This window comes from Brassica napus, chromosome A4 (genome assembly GCF_020379485.1).
Source record: "Brassica napus cultivar Da-Ae chromosome A4, Da-Ae, whole genome shotgun sequence".
Taxonomy (NCBI): domain Eukaryota; kingdom Viridiplantae; phylum Streptophyta; class Magnoliopsida; order Brassicales; family Brassicaceae; genus Brassica; species Brassica napus.
The window spans coordinates 4,561,144-4,573,414 of NC_063437.1; the positions used below are offsets into that span (position 1 = coordinate 4,561,144).

General features: G+C 34.0%; 1 protein-coding gene and 1 long non-coding RNA gene across 2 annotated transcripts; one reads left to right on the plus strand and one right to left on the minus strand.

The window, feature by feature from the left end:
• Positions 1 to 2,158: 2,158 nt before the first annotated feature.
• Positions 2,159 to 6,966, minus strand: LOC106445157 (lipase-like PAD4). The gene is made up of 4 exons (XM_048778021.1): positions 6,812 to 6,966; positions 6,498 to 6,736; positions 6,247 to 6,330; positions 2,159 to 3,607 (listed from the first exon to the last, which is right to left on the minus strand). Exons 2-4 carry the CDS (start codon positions 6,732 to 6,734, stop codon positions 2,297 to 2,299), a joined length of 1,632 nt encoding a protein of 543 aa, XP_048633978.1. The 5' UTR covers positions 6,735 to 6,736; positions 6,812 to 6,966; the 3' UTR covers positions 2,159 to 2,296.
• On the plus strand, positions 6,104 to 6,786 carry LOC125608112. Its single transcript, XR_007339197.1, has 2 exons — positions 6,104 to 6,332; positions 6,498 to 6,786. It is a non-coding gene; the product is annotated as an uncharacterized LOC125608112 (long non-coding RNA).
• Positions 6,967 to 12,271: the final 5,305 nt, after the last annotated feature.

The window sequence follows — 12,271 nt, forward strand, 5'->3', positions numbered from 1 at the left end:
TAATTATAATAAATAAAATTAAATAATATTTTGAGAATTGTAAAATATTCTATTAGTTATTGCTGCATTAATGATGATCTATGAATTATTATCATATTCTAAAAAAACTTACTAAAATTCTGAAAATTTGTTTTAGTAGTAAAAGTTATATAATTAATTATAATAAATAAAATTAAATTATATTTTGAGAATTGTAAAATATTCTATTAGTTATTGCTACATTAATGATGATCTATGAATTATTATCATATTCTAAAAAAACTTACTAAAAATATAAATCAACATTAAACTTAAATGATCATGATGTCACAATTAATGTCAAGCTATGTCTTCTTTTTTTATTTTAAAATCAATGTGGTGATGACACATGAAAAATAACTTCTCAAATAATGTTGAGGAGATAAGAACACATGATGTAACTCAAATGTTATAATGCTTCTCTAATAAGACATATTAGATTTTGATCCGCTTTTTCACAACGCAAAATATTTTATGATGAAAAATTCCATTAACAACATTAAAAATGTTATTAATTTACAATAATTTTGTGTACTAATTTTTTTGTGTTTAAATAGGCGTTTTAAACCTGACCCGGATATGCGATCGAATCAGTAAACCGGTGATCCAATATGTAATATGATTGGGGTTTTAAGAAATCTCGATTATTTTAAAACCGGTTAAAATAAGCAAAAACTGCTAAATCCCAAAGCAAACCGGTTGAACCGATGAGTGACCGATGTGTAATCCAATTTGATTTAAATTAAGTTGTTAATTTTTAAAATTTAAAAGTCAATTTCAATTCCATAAAAATTGTTTCACAAATCTTAAGCTTAATAATCACGATATATAGTCTTACCATATAATGGGCTAGATGTTAGGGTTTTGTTATTAATAGTAAATGTGTTAGGCTTAAGTATATGATAAGTATATGATATAATCACGATATTGTATAGTTATTTTTAAGTATTCTACCCAAAAGCAAATTGGGTCCAACTTTGTGATTTTATTTTAATAGTATTGATGTGATGCATTTTTTTTTTGTCAACAACAAACAGACTCATATAGACTCTACGAATCAATCCGGAAGTTCTGCATCCATATGAACGATGAAAGACGATTGTTTTCTGGCACATCGTGCTAGACTATCCGCCTTTTGATTTTCCGTCCGGGGTACATGAATGATCTCTGAGCTAGTAAAATGTGATGCATATTTTATATAAATATATTATTTTCAATATTTCAGTGAAAAAAAATTTAATTATAAAATTATGTGGTTTAATTTTTGATAGCCTAGTACAGGGTTTGGGCATGATATTTGCATCTGAAAAATGATACCGAACAGACCTGAAAATCAGAATACCGAACCCGAGTGGATCCGGTCTAAATATTCGACGGGTCTATTTGTATATCAATTTGACTTGAATTCATTTTAAAAATGTTGTGATAGAAATCAAGGAGAGGTGGTGAAACAAGAAAATACAAAGTTTTGTAGAACAAATACCCTCTCTATTTGTATGTCAATTTGACTTTAATTTATTTTATTATTAACCCACTGAAAAGGGTTTGGAAAAGAAAATCTGAATGGGAAAAAGTTTTTCTTAGATGTGTGTTTATGGCAACCTCCAAGAATCTTATGTGCGTCTTATCTTTTTCTATGTACTTTTTTTATAAAGTCCTCCTGAAAATGAGCTTAAATGCATTAAGATTATTATACCATTTCGGTTTTAAAGTCAAATAGTATATATTCCACCGTTTCAAAATGTTACATATTTTAGAAATTTCACCACATATTAAAAAAATATTTAAAATTTTGATATATTTTTGAGATTAATTATTGAGAAATTCCCTAGGATATCACTTTTTAATTTATTTTCACAAAATAGTCATCAATAAAGAAATATGTATTTTTACCCTAAAGTTAATTAATTTAAACTTGGGGTTTAGAGTTAAGGGACGGAGTTTTGGGGATAGGCTTTTAAATTAAAAAAAATATTAAAAATAAAAAATAAAAAGAAACTATTTTAGTCATTTTCTTTCTTAAAATTTATTATTGTGACAAAAACTTAAAAATTGCTATTTGAGAGAACGCCCTTAATTATTTTTCATAACTTTTAAGAAAAATTCAGTAAACACATTTTTTTAAAATTACAATTTACCATTATTATTTAATAAAAAGTGCTTTGATAAAGATATTTTAGGAATAGCAGCATACATCAGAAAGTCTTACATAAACATGCCGTAGATAAACATTGTTCTCGAGCATATATATCGTTAATCAGATTTGCTATTAATTCTACTAAAACTCCATTGCGTCATCAGCAACCATATTACCGTTTTTGATCTTGAACTCACTTAGCCTCTCCACCCACACACTGTAACTCGAATTCCTTGCCAAAACATCAACTGAAACTTCCTTCATTTTCACCAATGTATTAGCATAGCTCTCAAACCCAACAATTCTTTTCCATAACAAATATCGTCTTTGTTCATCGATACTCTCACTTTTCATATCATCCAAACACTCTTTTGCTTCCTCCAGCTTAGCCCAAAAGCAAGTATCCTGCGTAGTGCTAGCATTTCGAGTTCTCGCACCCTTCTCTTTATGAGGCTCTCCTTTCTCTTTCCACCACTTATCAATCTCTACGTACCTCTTGTGTCTATTCCCATTCTCCATGTAGTGACCTTTAGTCCTTGAATAGTCGTATTTGTAGAAGTATGCAATGTCCAGTGGTTCGGCTAAGAGTTGGTAAAACTGGGATGCATATACCCATTTCTTTCCGAGATGAAAATCAAAAGGTAACTCTTTCTTCTCCACCATTCTTATCACACCATCCCAAAACTTAGCGAGCTTTGCCCGACTCATGTTCACCTTCATCTCTCTTTTAGACATTACCTTGAAGTTATCATAGTAACCGAGCTGCTTTGGTGATCCGTCGCAGCTGTCTTTGAACCATTGAATTTCTAGTCTCGATGGCAAGACATTACCAAGCTCAATAGCTAACTCACTCGATCTCACAATCGGTGCACGAGTAATTTCTGTAGCTGCTTCTATGCATTCTTTCGCTGATACACCACTTGGGTTATCACGAGAGAATCCTAGAGATTCTACGGCTAATGCCACACCAGCTTGGTAGCTATTGTCTGAGAGACTACCACCAGAAAAGCTTCTAGATACGAGAAACTGGTGAGAGAGTGTAGACACGTAATGTTCGTACCTTGGACGTTCCTCAATGTTTGGTGTTCCTGTCGAGTTGAGTATAAAAAACATCCTACGAACTGAATCAGCATTGTCTAAGCAGACACCTCCATTGTCGGAACAGAAGAGAAAGGTCCCAAAGGGCCATAAATCATCATTTCTTCGGGGAGCGAGGTCGTGGATGGAGACCACGTTGCAGAAGTTGTGGGCTAAACGTGAACGGGAGATGGAGGAAGAGAGAGACTGGTTTCCGAGCAAAGGAGAGCCGAAGGTGATGCAGAGGAGGCGGAATGACGGCTTCGAAGGTTGTGAGAGAAGCCAAAGTGCGGTGAGTGCGGCCACTGAGCCACCAGTTGAATGTCCGGTTATTACCACCTGTTTTCTTTCTTCCATTTTCAATCCTTGTGTGATCTGTTACATTTATAAATTTGATCAGTGGTAGACATAGATAACCTTCTGATTCAATGAACAGTTTTCTCTACTAATGTAAACCGGTTTAGAGACTAAATGGTTTGACTAGTGGTGCTCAATACAGCCCGAACCAGAAAAAACACTGTTGATAAAACAAATTAATGAAAGAGACCTGATTTCATAATTTTCAGCTAAAAGGTTACTTGATCTCTCTCACTTTAGTATGCATTGGCTAGGTTTGAAGTCGTGCTTGTAGTTTCTCTTAATATCTTTCACATATTACTAGGTTTACAAGGTTTTAGTTTAGTGTCAACGATATTAATTACTTTGCTTCTATAGGGGAGTCACAGACATGGAGTAGCCGGTAAGGCTGGGTAAATTATCCATAAAATTTGATCCGATTCGTTGTTCGTTTCGTTCGATCCGAAAAGTCCGATATCACAAATAGCAAAATGTGATATCCGTAAAAAAAGGAAGTAAATCACAAATATTATTTTTTGAAAAGCCGGATATCTGATCCGTATATTTATAGATATGTAATGTAATTGTATATACAAACTATTATACATATTTTACGATATATTTGGTTTTTTTATTTTAAGTTATTTTTTCAAATTTATGTTTTGGTTATTCCATATTTAAATTATTTTTTATATTAAGTCAAATGTTAACATATGAGTTTTCTTATTGTTTGTTAGTACTCCCTCTATTTTTATATATAAGTAGTTTTCAAGATTTTTGTGTGTTTCACAATGTAAGTTGTATTCAAATTTTAATGCAAAAAGTAACATGATATAAAATAATATTTAAATAAAAAATTAAAAGCAAAATTAGAAGTGTAATTTGTTATTGGTTCTTTTTCTCTTTTGTTAAATGCTAAGTCTGTAATGTGTTTTTCTAAATATTTGTGCTTTTAGCCAAAATTACTTATATATAGAAACAGAGGGAGTATGATCTTAATATTTTTGTTATAAATTGATATTTAAAAGCTTTTATTTAGTTTTAATGTTATATATTATCATTTTTTTTAAAAAAATCAATATAATTGGCGGATCGAATAATCCGCGAATATTAAAAAAACTCCAAAAGTCTAAATATCCGAAATATTTCGGATCGAAGCTAGTCACAAATGAAGATATTCTTCTGGGACGGAACGGATCATGAATACTACAAATTTTTCAGATATCCGCTCCGTAGTAGCCGCTGCTTATCCTGTCTTCTTTTGATGCATTTTCTTAGTTGTTTTATTTCAAAATTTAACTCTACGTTTAATTTATTGCTAGTTTGAATTTCGGAATATTTGGTTTTCTTGCTTATTTGGAGTGTTTGGATATTTATTTGGAGTGTGTCTTACTTTGGTTTTATGAATGGAATGGAACCTATGTTTTATATTGGTTTCACTTTGTTGTTTTTTTGTGTTGAAATGTTAACTTTATATAATAACAAAAAAAAAGATTGTACAAACTTTTGATCTTAGCCAAGGGACCAAAAGAGATTGAAAAGTTCAGAATGAATTTCGAGAACAAGAATCCTCTCCTTTTTTTGCTATAAATAAAAACAGAGATGTAAGTACTTACAAAGATGTATTTAGTTTATTTTTTGGATTTTCAATATTTTAGATAAATACACATAATAGATATAATTGAAATCGATTTTCTTGGTTTAAAATTCTTTTTTTGAATCTGAACTTGGAGAGTACCAAGCAGATCAGAACTAAAATCCAATAATATTTGAACAATACAAAAATGCCTAGTACCAAAATTATCCAATCCGAATCCAAGTCAAAATATCGAAATATCTAGGCCAATAAAGCATGGGCATACAAGTTGTATGATACAACACATGCACCACAGGCTTACCATCTTTCTAACTTTTCTTCTAGACTGTAACTTATATATCATGTATCCAGAAAGTAATTAGCCAAACAAATAAATATCAACAAAGTTCGTTTATGGCCAGTTCTTGTGTTGGGTACTCATCAATTGTAAAATCATAATTGTTTTCATTCAAGATCTTCAAATCCTATATATCAAAAGAAAATACAGAGACAAAAAAAACGAGTTTGTGATATAAAAGAGAAAACGAAGCTGTGAAATACACATTTCATGGAAAAGTTTTTACTGTCGCATTCATAGCCAATAATTATGTGTGTGCAATTGGGCGGACGTGACGTCCAAACCCAAAATTCAATTTACTTGCTTGTTAGATCCAAGGTCACGACAATATCATACTATATGGTGGAAATTATTATATGTACGAATCTTTGAGGGTTTTCTTCTAACATAATATTATTTAATATATTTACATATTGTATAATGCCTATAGCGTTCTAGGGGTTGGTGGGTAATATTCTGAAAATACACTTTTTTCTATTTGGTAGAAAGACTGAGATAACAAAGATGAATATTTTGGTCATTTTTATACCAATTTGACACCAAAATTAGAATTCGATGGAACTTAACTTACCCCTTTTAAAATTTGTCATAGCAGCATTAATTGAATTTGCATTTTTGTCGCATTAAATCGAACTTCAATTTGTTTGGACAATAATAGATACGTAAAATACTAATACTCCTGACTATTCAATGATAATTTCATACAAATAATAGCAGAAGAGAGGTAAAAAAGAGAAAACAGACCTGCGACTGAATATGGAGAGCCGAGGAAACAAAAAGGTCACGTATTGCACCGTTGACCATAGGAGGCGGCTCATTGGATGGTAGCAGTGGCGGATGCAGGAAATAATTTTGTTGGGGGCATGAATACTAACCTACAATATTTAAAATGGGTGCATATAGCTTAGGTTTTAACAAATTACACTAAATTTTCAAATGTTGTTGGGTTCAGTGGCCCCCGTCTCGTTACATGTGGCTCCGCCACTGGATGGTAGTGATGTGGAGAAGGCCGAGAAATATCCATCTCCCGCAACTTCCAGAACCACTAGATTGTCCGGTTGAGTTATCTCCACCGCCGGTAGAGCAACGTACATGATTCCAGCGATGCGATGTATCTGAATACTCCTTGTGCGATCTGCAACTTCGCATAAACTCCATGAATCATACCATAATGGAGTCGCTGTCATGAACGAAGCCTGTAACTCACTCGTCTCGAATCTGCACTCTTCCATGACTGGAGTAGAGTTACTCGCGTGTTGTGTAGTTAAAATTGACTATTTAACGGAAAAAATTGAAGGAAATTTCTCACATAGTTTCGAGCTTTTTATTTTTCTTGAGCCAAGTTTCCAGCTTCTTTCCTATGTATTTGCTTGATCATTGCCTTTCGCTGAGTAGTCGCTTCTCTTGGTCTCCTCTCTTTATCAACATGATACTTCTTCTGTTTTTCCTTTTTTAAATCATTGAATAAATAAATGAAGTGTCCATTTCATATGTTTCTTTAATCATTGTGAGCACTGTTTAGGACAAAATATAGTAGAAGAGGCCAATCAAGGGCAATACATTTGATAATCCCACTAACCTGAATGGTTTTGACTCAAGCATATATTGCAAACTCTAGCAACTTTTGATATGCAATGAATTTAGATCAAATCAGCCTAAATATGTATATGATAAATCTGTCTATATACACATGTGACTGAGATATTGAAGTTTTTCTTGCCATAGATTGAAAAAGGAGAATTGATAAGTTTCTGCTTAGGAAGTTATTAACTAAATCTGGCCCATAAAAGGGCTTGCACGCTGAACAATGACCGTTCTAAAGCAATAAATTAAGTTGATTACACTAAGGATACTTTTTGATATTCTCTTACACCTAGAGACATATCTTACATGTGACACACTTTGGACAATTTTACCTTTAATGAAAATGACAATTGTGGACACTAAGGTGATGTGTGGACGGGTGATGCGTGGATGGATGATTTGTGGACGGAATATACGTGGAAGATTGATGTGTGGATGAATGATGACTAATGTGTGGACACACGATGTTAATGTATTTATACTAGATAACGTGGACAAACTCTCTGTTTTGATTCCACAAAACTGTAGGAGAATACGTGGACATGGACTCATGTTACTAAAGTTATACTACAAAACGTGGACACAAACTGCTATCAAAACTCTCACCAAAAGAAAAAAAAAAAAATTTATCCATACATAACTTCTCTATTTTGATATAAGTTGTGGACTAAATCAAAGCCAACAAATATGTTTTTGATACAATTTCATGTTACTGCCAAAAACTGTAACGGAAACCAATAATATATGGATAGAAAACAAAAGTTGTGGAAAAAGTTTTGTGTCCACATCCACAAACAAAGTTTAATCAAATTTGTCATCTTCCTCCAGACAGAGAGAGAGAGAGAGAGAGAGAGAGAGAGAGAGAGAGAGAGAGAGAGAGAGAGAGCGCTTGAGCACCAGGACTTTTGAATTAACCCAGGAAGAACGACTCGAGTTGGTGGAATCAATTGTTGAGTTAAGCTTCTCCTCTCCAATAAACACAACACATCCTCTCCAACGACCTGACTCGTTCCTCACTCACCACAACCAGACGCAATTTCAAACCCAAAATCCATCCTGTTTCTCCTCAATTCATCCTCGCTATCTCTACGGGTTCACTCCCGAATAAATCTCGTCGTATCACAACACAAAAGACTAAAAAACTCTAATACTGAGTCGACTCGAACAAGACTCATCTCGAGTCGCCAGAATCACCACGAAACCAGATTCTCCATTGAAGATATCGACATATCCTATTTCAATTTCATTCTAGATTTGTACCCTCGAGGGTCAGAGAAATTAAGATGCTTTTTCAATGGGGAGATATGGTTTTGTGGAGAATAGAGTCCACCATTGTAGTACACATGAGATGTGTGAGGATCTGGGAAAATTAGAAAATATTCTCCACAAACTGACCTTGTATGTCGGGATTTTTCCAATCTACGGGATCTCCGTTTCGTTATGCCTGCAGAACTGGGAAAAATCTCGTCAAGAACAGAGGGTTCAAATTTGTCGCCTCACGAAACTGATTTCGCCAACCCTCGACTGTTGTTCTTTCAATTTTTTTCGATCTCTTTCTTCTTCCCTAAATCTCCATTACAGAAAGCTTTCTTCTTGTCAGAAGCTCTTATGGGATATTGTCTCATTTTTCTTCGATCGTTAGGTGATATGCAAATAAAATGGAAAAAATGTTTTCGAGAAAAGCGTGAGAATGATGAAGACAGAGCGAAGAGGAGAGAAGAAGGTTTTATTTAGGTTGATGCTATTGACAATGGATTGTTTCGGTTGATGTTAATAGGGTTATGTTCTTGGATTCAGTTTAGATACCGAGAGAAGAATAGGATGTTTACATAGAGAAAATAATGTTTGAGTTGAAAGAAGGGTAAGATGGACAAAGAACACTCATAATGTGTCTGTCAAGTGGAATGTGGCTTAGGATAAAATTGCAAAGTGATAAAGAGTCTCAGAGAGTACAAACTTCAATATATTTATACCTCAGAACAATCAAGTTCAGTTCTAGTTAAGTTGCGGTGAGAGACATTTTCTACGTAACTTCTTTGTGCTTTTGTTATAATAGCTTAGTCGTGGTCCCAAGTCTCCTTTCCTTTATCATCATATTTTTTTGTTAAATTCAGTGTTTTACAAAGATTAAAAATCAAAGCTCCTTCACTGTTTTCTATCATTGTTTGGGCTCGAAATCGGTGAAGAACATTACAAAATGCAAATCATAGCTTTTTTTAGAGAACATGCACATCTATGTTAAGTACGGTGTTAGGACAAATAAATTTTTGTTCTTTTCTGTTAGTCATTCAATGTATATTTACAGAGGAGACCATAACTTGAAAAGTCATGGGTTAAAAACACTATTTGTTTTTGGGGGTTAAAAAAAAATTCCCATGGCTTTTCAAGTTATGGTCTCCCTCTGAAAATATCGATATTCTATAGTTAATCTGCTATATCAAAGAATTGCCATCTAAAACAATCTTCAGGTTATATATTTTCCTCAAGATGAATCAACATGATTCTTTTTTATGTATATATAACTTTACCTTAAGGCTCTCTATGAACTCTATTCTTGGTCATTATTATTATCAGTTTGGAACTGAAAAGAAAATATCAAGAAAGCAGTATTTCCAATGAGTAGAAAACATAAATCATGTAATATAACAAACTATTTCGGTTTTGGTTGAAATTAAACCCCACATTCATCAAAAGCCTGAAACTATGCAATGCCAACGTTTCAGTAACTCAATTTACACCTAGCTCTGAGTTCATCAGCTCTTCCAATGCAATCATTCCACGATAAGAAGCGCAAAAGAGTTGTCTGACACAATACAAGACATAACAAATATTGGACCAATTAAACCAATTGGATTTAATTAAAAAATGTAAATAGCAAATGATTGGGTTTGAGTGTCTAAGAGCATCTGCATCTGAGTTCACACAGTTTTCGAAAAAAAATATATTAAAATAAACAAAAGCAATGAACCTGTCTCTTGGGAGTTCACTGCACTGAACCCGGATCATCACTGCAGCGCGGGCTCCACGACACGTAGTGGCCCGCGATTGATCCGATTAATTAATTTTTTTTTAAAAAAAAAAAAATCAAACAGAAAAAAAAATAATAAAAAAATACTTTGTGAATCCCTTCCATGGGGTTCACTAATGCAGATGCTCTAAGAGCAGATACTGATGGCTCGATAAACCAAGTAAGTTTTTTTAATTATTTTATTATTTTTCTTTCAGCTTTAAAAAAAAAGTAGCCAATCGCGGGCTCCCATCTGGCGATGGGGCCTGCGCACAGTAACATGTCTGTCAGTAAAACGATCTTTAGCTAGATATTGCAAGAGACAAAGTTGACACAGATTATTAAATTGTTTGAGCCCCACAAATTATTATAATAATTTAATTTTAAGAATTTTTAATAGACCACTTATTTGTGGTTAATGAAATGAACAAAGTCCCACATCCGGGAGGAAGAGAAGAGTCGAGCAGTATATATATGCACACACACGAGGTAACGAGACAGAAGTACAATGTGTTAAATGGCTCAGAGGTAACGAGAGCTCACCTCGCGCGTTCTGCCGCTACCGGCTCGGCTCGAGGGTCTTGGCCTCCGGTCCAATATGATTGTTTATGGACCAACTTAATCTCAACGTTTTGTCATTCATTTCGAGAAAAAACAGCATGCAATTTTATTTAAAACGACAAGTAGTTTGTCTAGAAAATAAAAACCTCGTGCATTTTATCCTTTCGAAAGTTTTAAACGAGATAAAAGAGAGTCTTGGGAAATAAGTTTCGCAACTTAACTTCCCTCGATCTCCACGAGATTATCGTCCACGTGCAGCAGCAGTTGCGGGAAGTGGGTCTTCTCCGTCTCTTTAAATATCGTCTCTCCTCTTCATTCATTTCTTAACTTTTTCACATCGAAACCAACAGCAAAAATTATCTTAGCGTAAGTCTTAAATACGAGAGTGTTTCGTAGAGTTTATAGTTTGATAGGGTGATCACGAGTGAAACGTGATTCGTCTGCCATAGTTGTATCCTGGGACTCGGTATTCGTACACTTTCGTCTCACTAACGGAGCGAATATTTAAAGTTAAGAAAATATATTATATCTCGACTCCATGTTCATTTGCGAAAACGATTTCTTATCGTTCTTGTATTCGCTCTTTACAATCGTTTATTTCCTTAACATATCGATTTTATTATATCGTTTATTTCAGCTCGGTTATCGGCTTTCTACAATCTTAACTCTAAATTCGCTTTCTATCTAAAGCGTTAGATTGGATTGAAAAACGGTCTTATGAAATGGTTTAACAAGGATTTGTTAACGGATTTTGAAACGATGTTTGCGATTTGCTCTGTAGCACTTCCACGAAACATTTCTTACATATCTCATAACGGTTTGCGTTTTGCTCTGTAGCACTACCGCGAAAATGTTTGTTGATGTACGTTTCTTACTTATCTCATAACGATGTTTGCGATTTGCTATATATATCCGCGAAACGTTTTTTAGTTCTTCTGTAAACGGGCTTGCAATTTGCTTATAGCATCTTCCGTGAAACGTTTAAGATACATTATTAATCAAAACGTTCTATACATGAATCGTTTCAATAACCATTTTCTTAAGCGAGTTTCTGGAACATTCTAAGTCTATACAAACGGTTTCTGCGAACACTTTTAAGCGAGTTTGCAAACCGTTTTATCAAGACTTATATCGATATGATTTGGTTCAAACACCAAAAATGAACATCGATTTTAGACTATTATTTTCTTTAAAATAATATATTATTTGTTGAATGGAGTACTAATCCGTTTTCATGTTTTCTCTACAGAAAAACAATGACAAACGATAACAACACCCCCATTGACACTACGAATGTCATTCAGACTCCACTCAACGTTGCAGCAATTGATGCCACTTGTGTGACAACCGCTGGAACCAACACAGCGTCAATCCCTGCAGCGATAACAACAACTACCCTTCCAGTGGGTAATGGTGTTGATGAAACCATGCACCGTAGCCTATTCGGTGCTGGTCTTTATCAGACTGGTTAAGTCTCAGGAAACACAAGTGGTCCGGTGGCAGTTCAAACTCCTTTGTCTGTCCCTAGCATGTTCACCCAAGGATTGATGCCAGACAAGTTTGATGGCAAAGGCTTCAAAACATGGCAGAAGAAGATGTTGTTCTTCCTAACAACGT

What these genes read in the sequence shown, in the direction of transcription:
- LOC106445157 (XM_048778021.1), bottom strand. Translation starts at nt 6,734, where the DNA reads ATGGAAGAGTGCAGATTCGAGACGAGTGAGTTACAGGCTTCGTTCATG. An exon ending in TCTCGGCCTTCTCCACATCA is followed by an intron (nt 6,331 to 6,497) that starts CTACCATCCAGT and finishes CATCCGCCACTG; the next exon opens with CTACCATCCAATGAGCCGCC. An exon ending in CTCTCCATATTCAGTCGCAG is followed by an intron (nt 3,608 to 6,246) that starts GTCTGTTTTCTC and finishes TAAATGTAACAG; the next exon opens with ATCACACAAGGATTGAAAAT.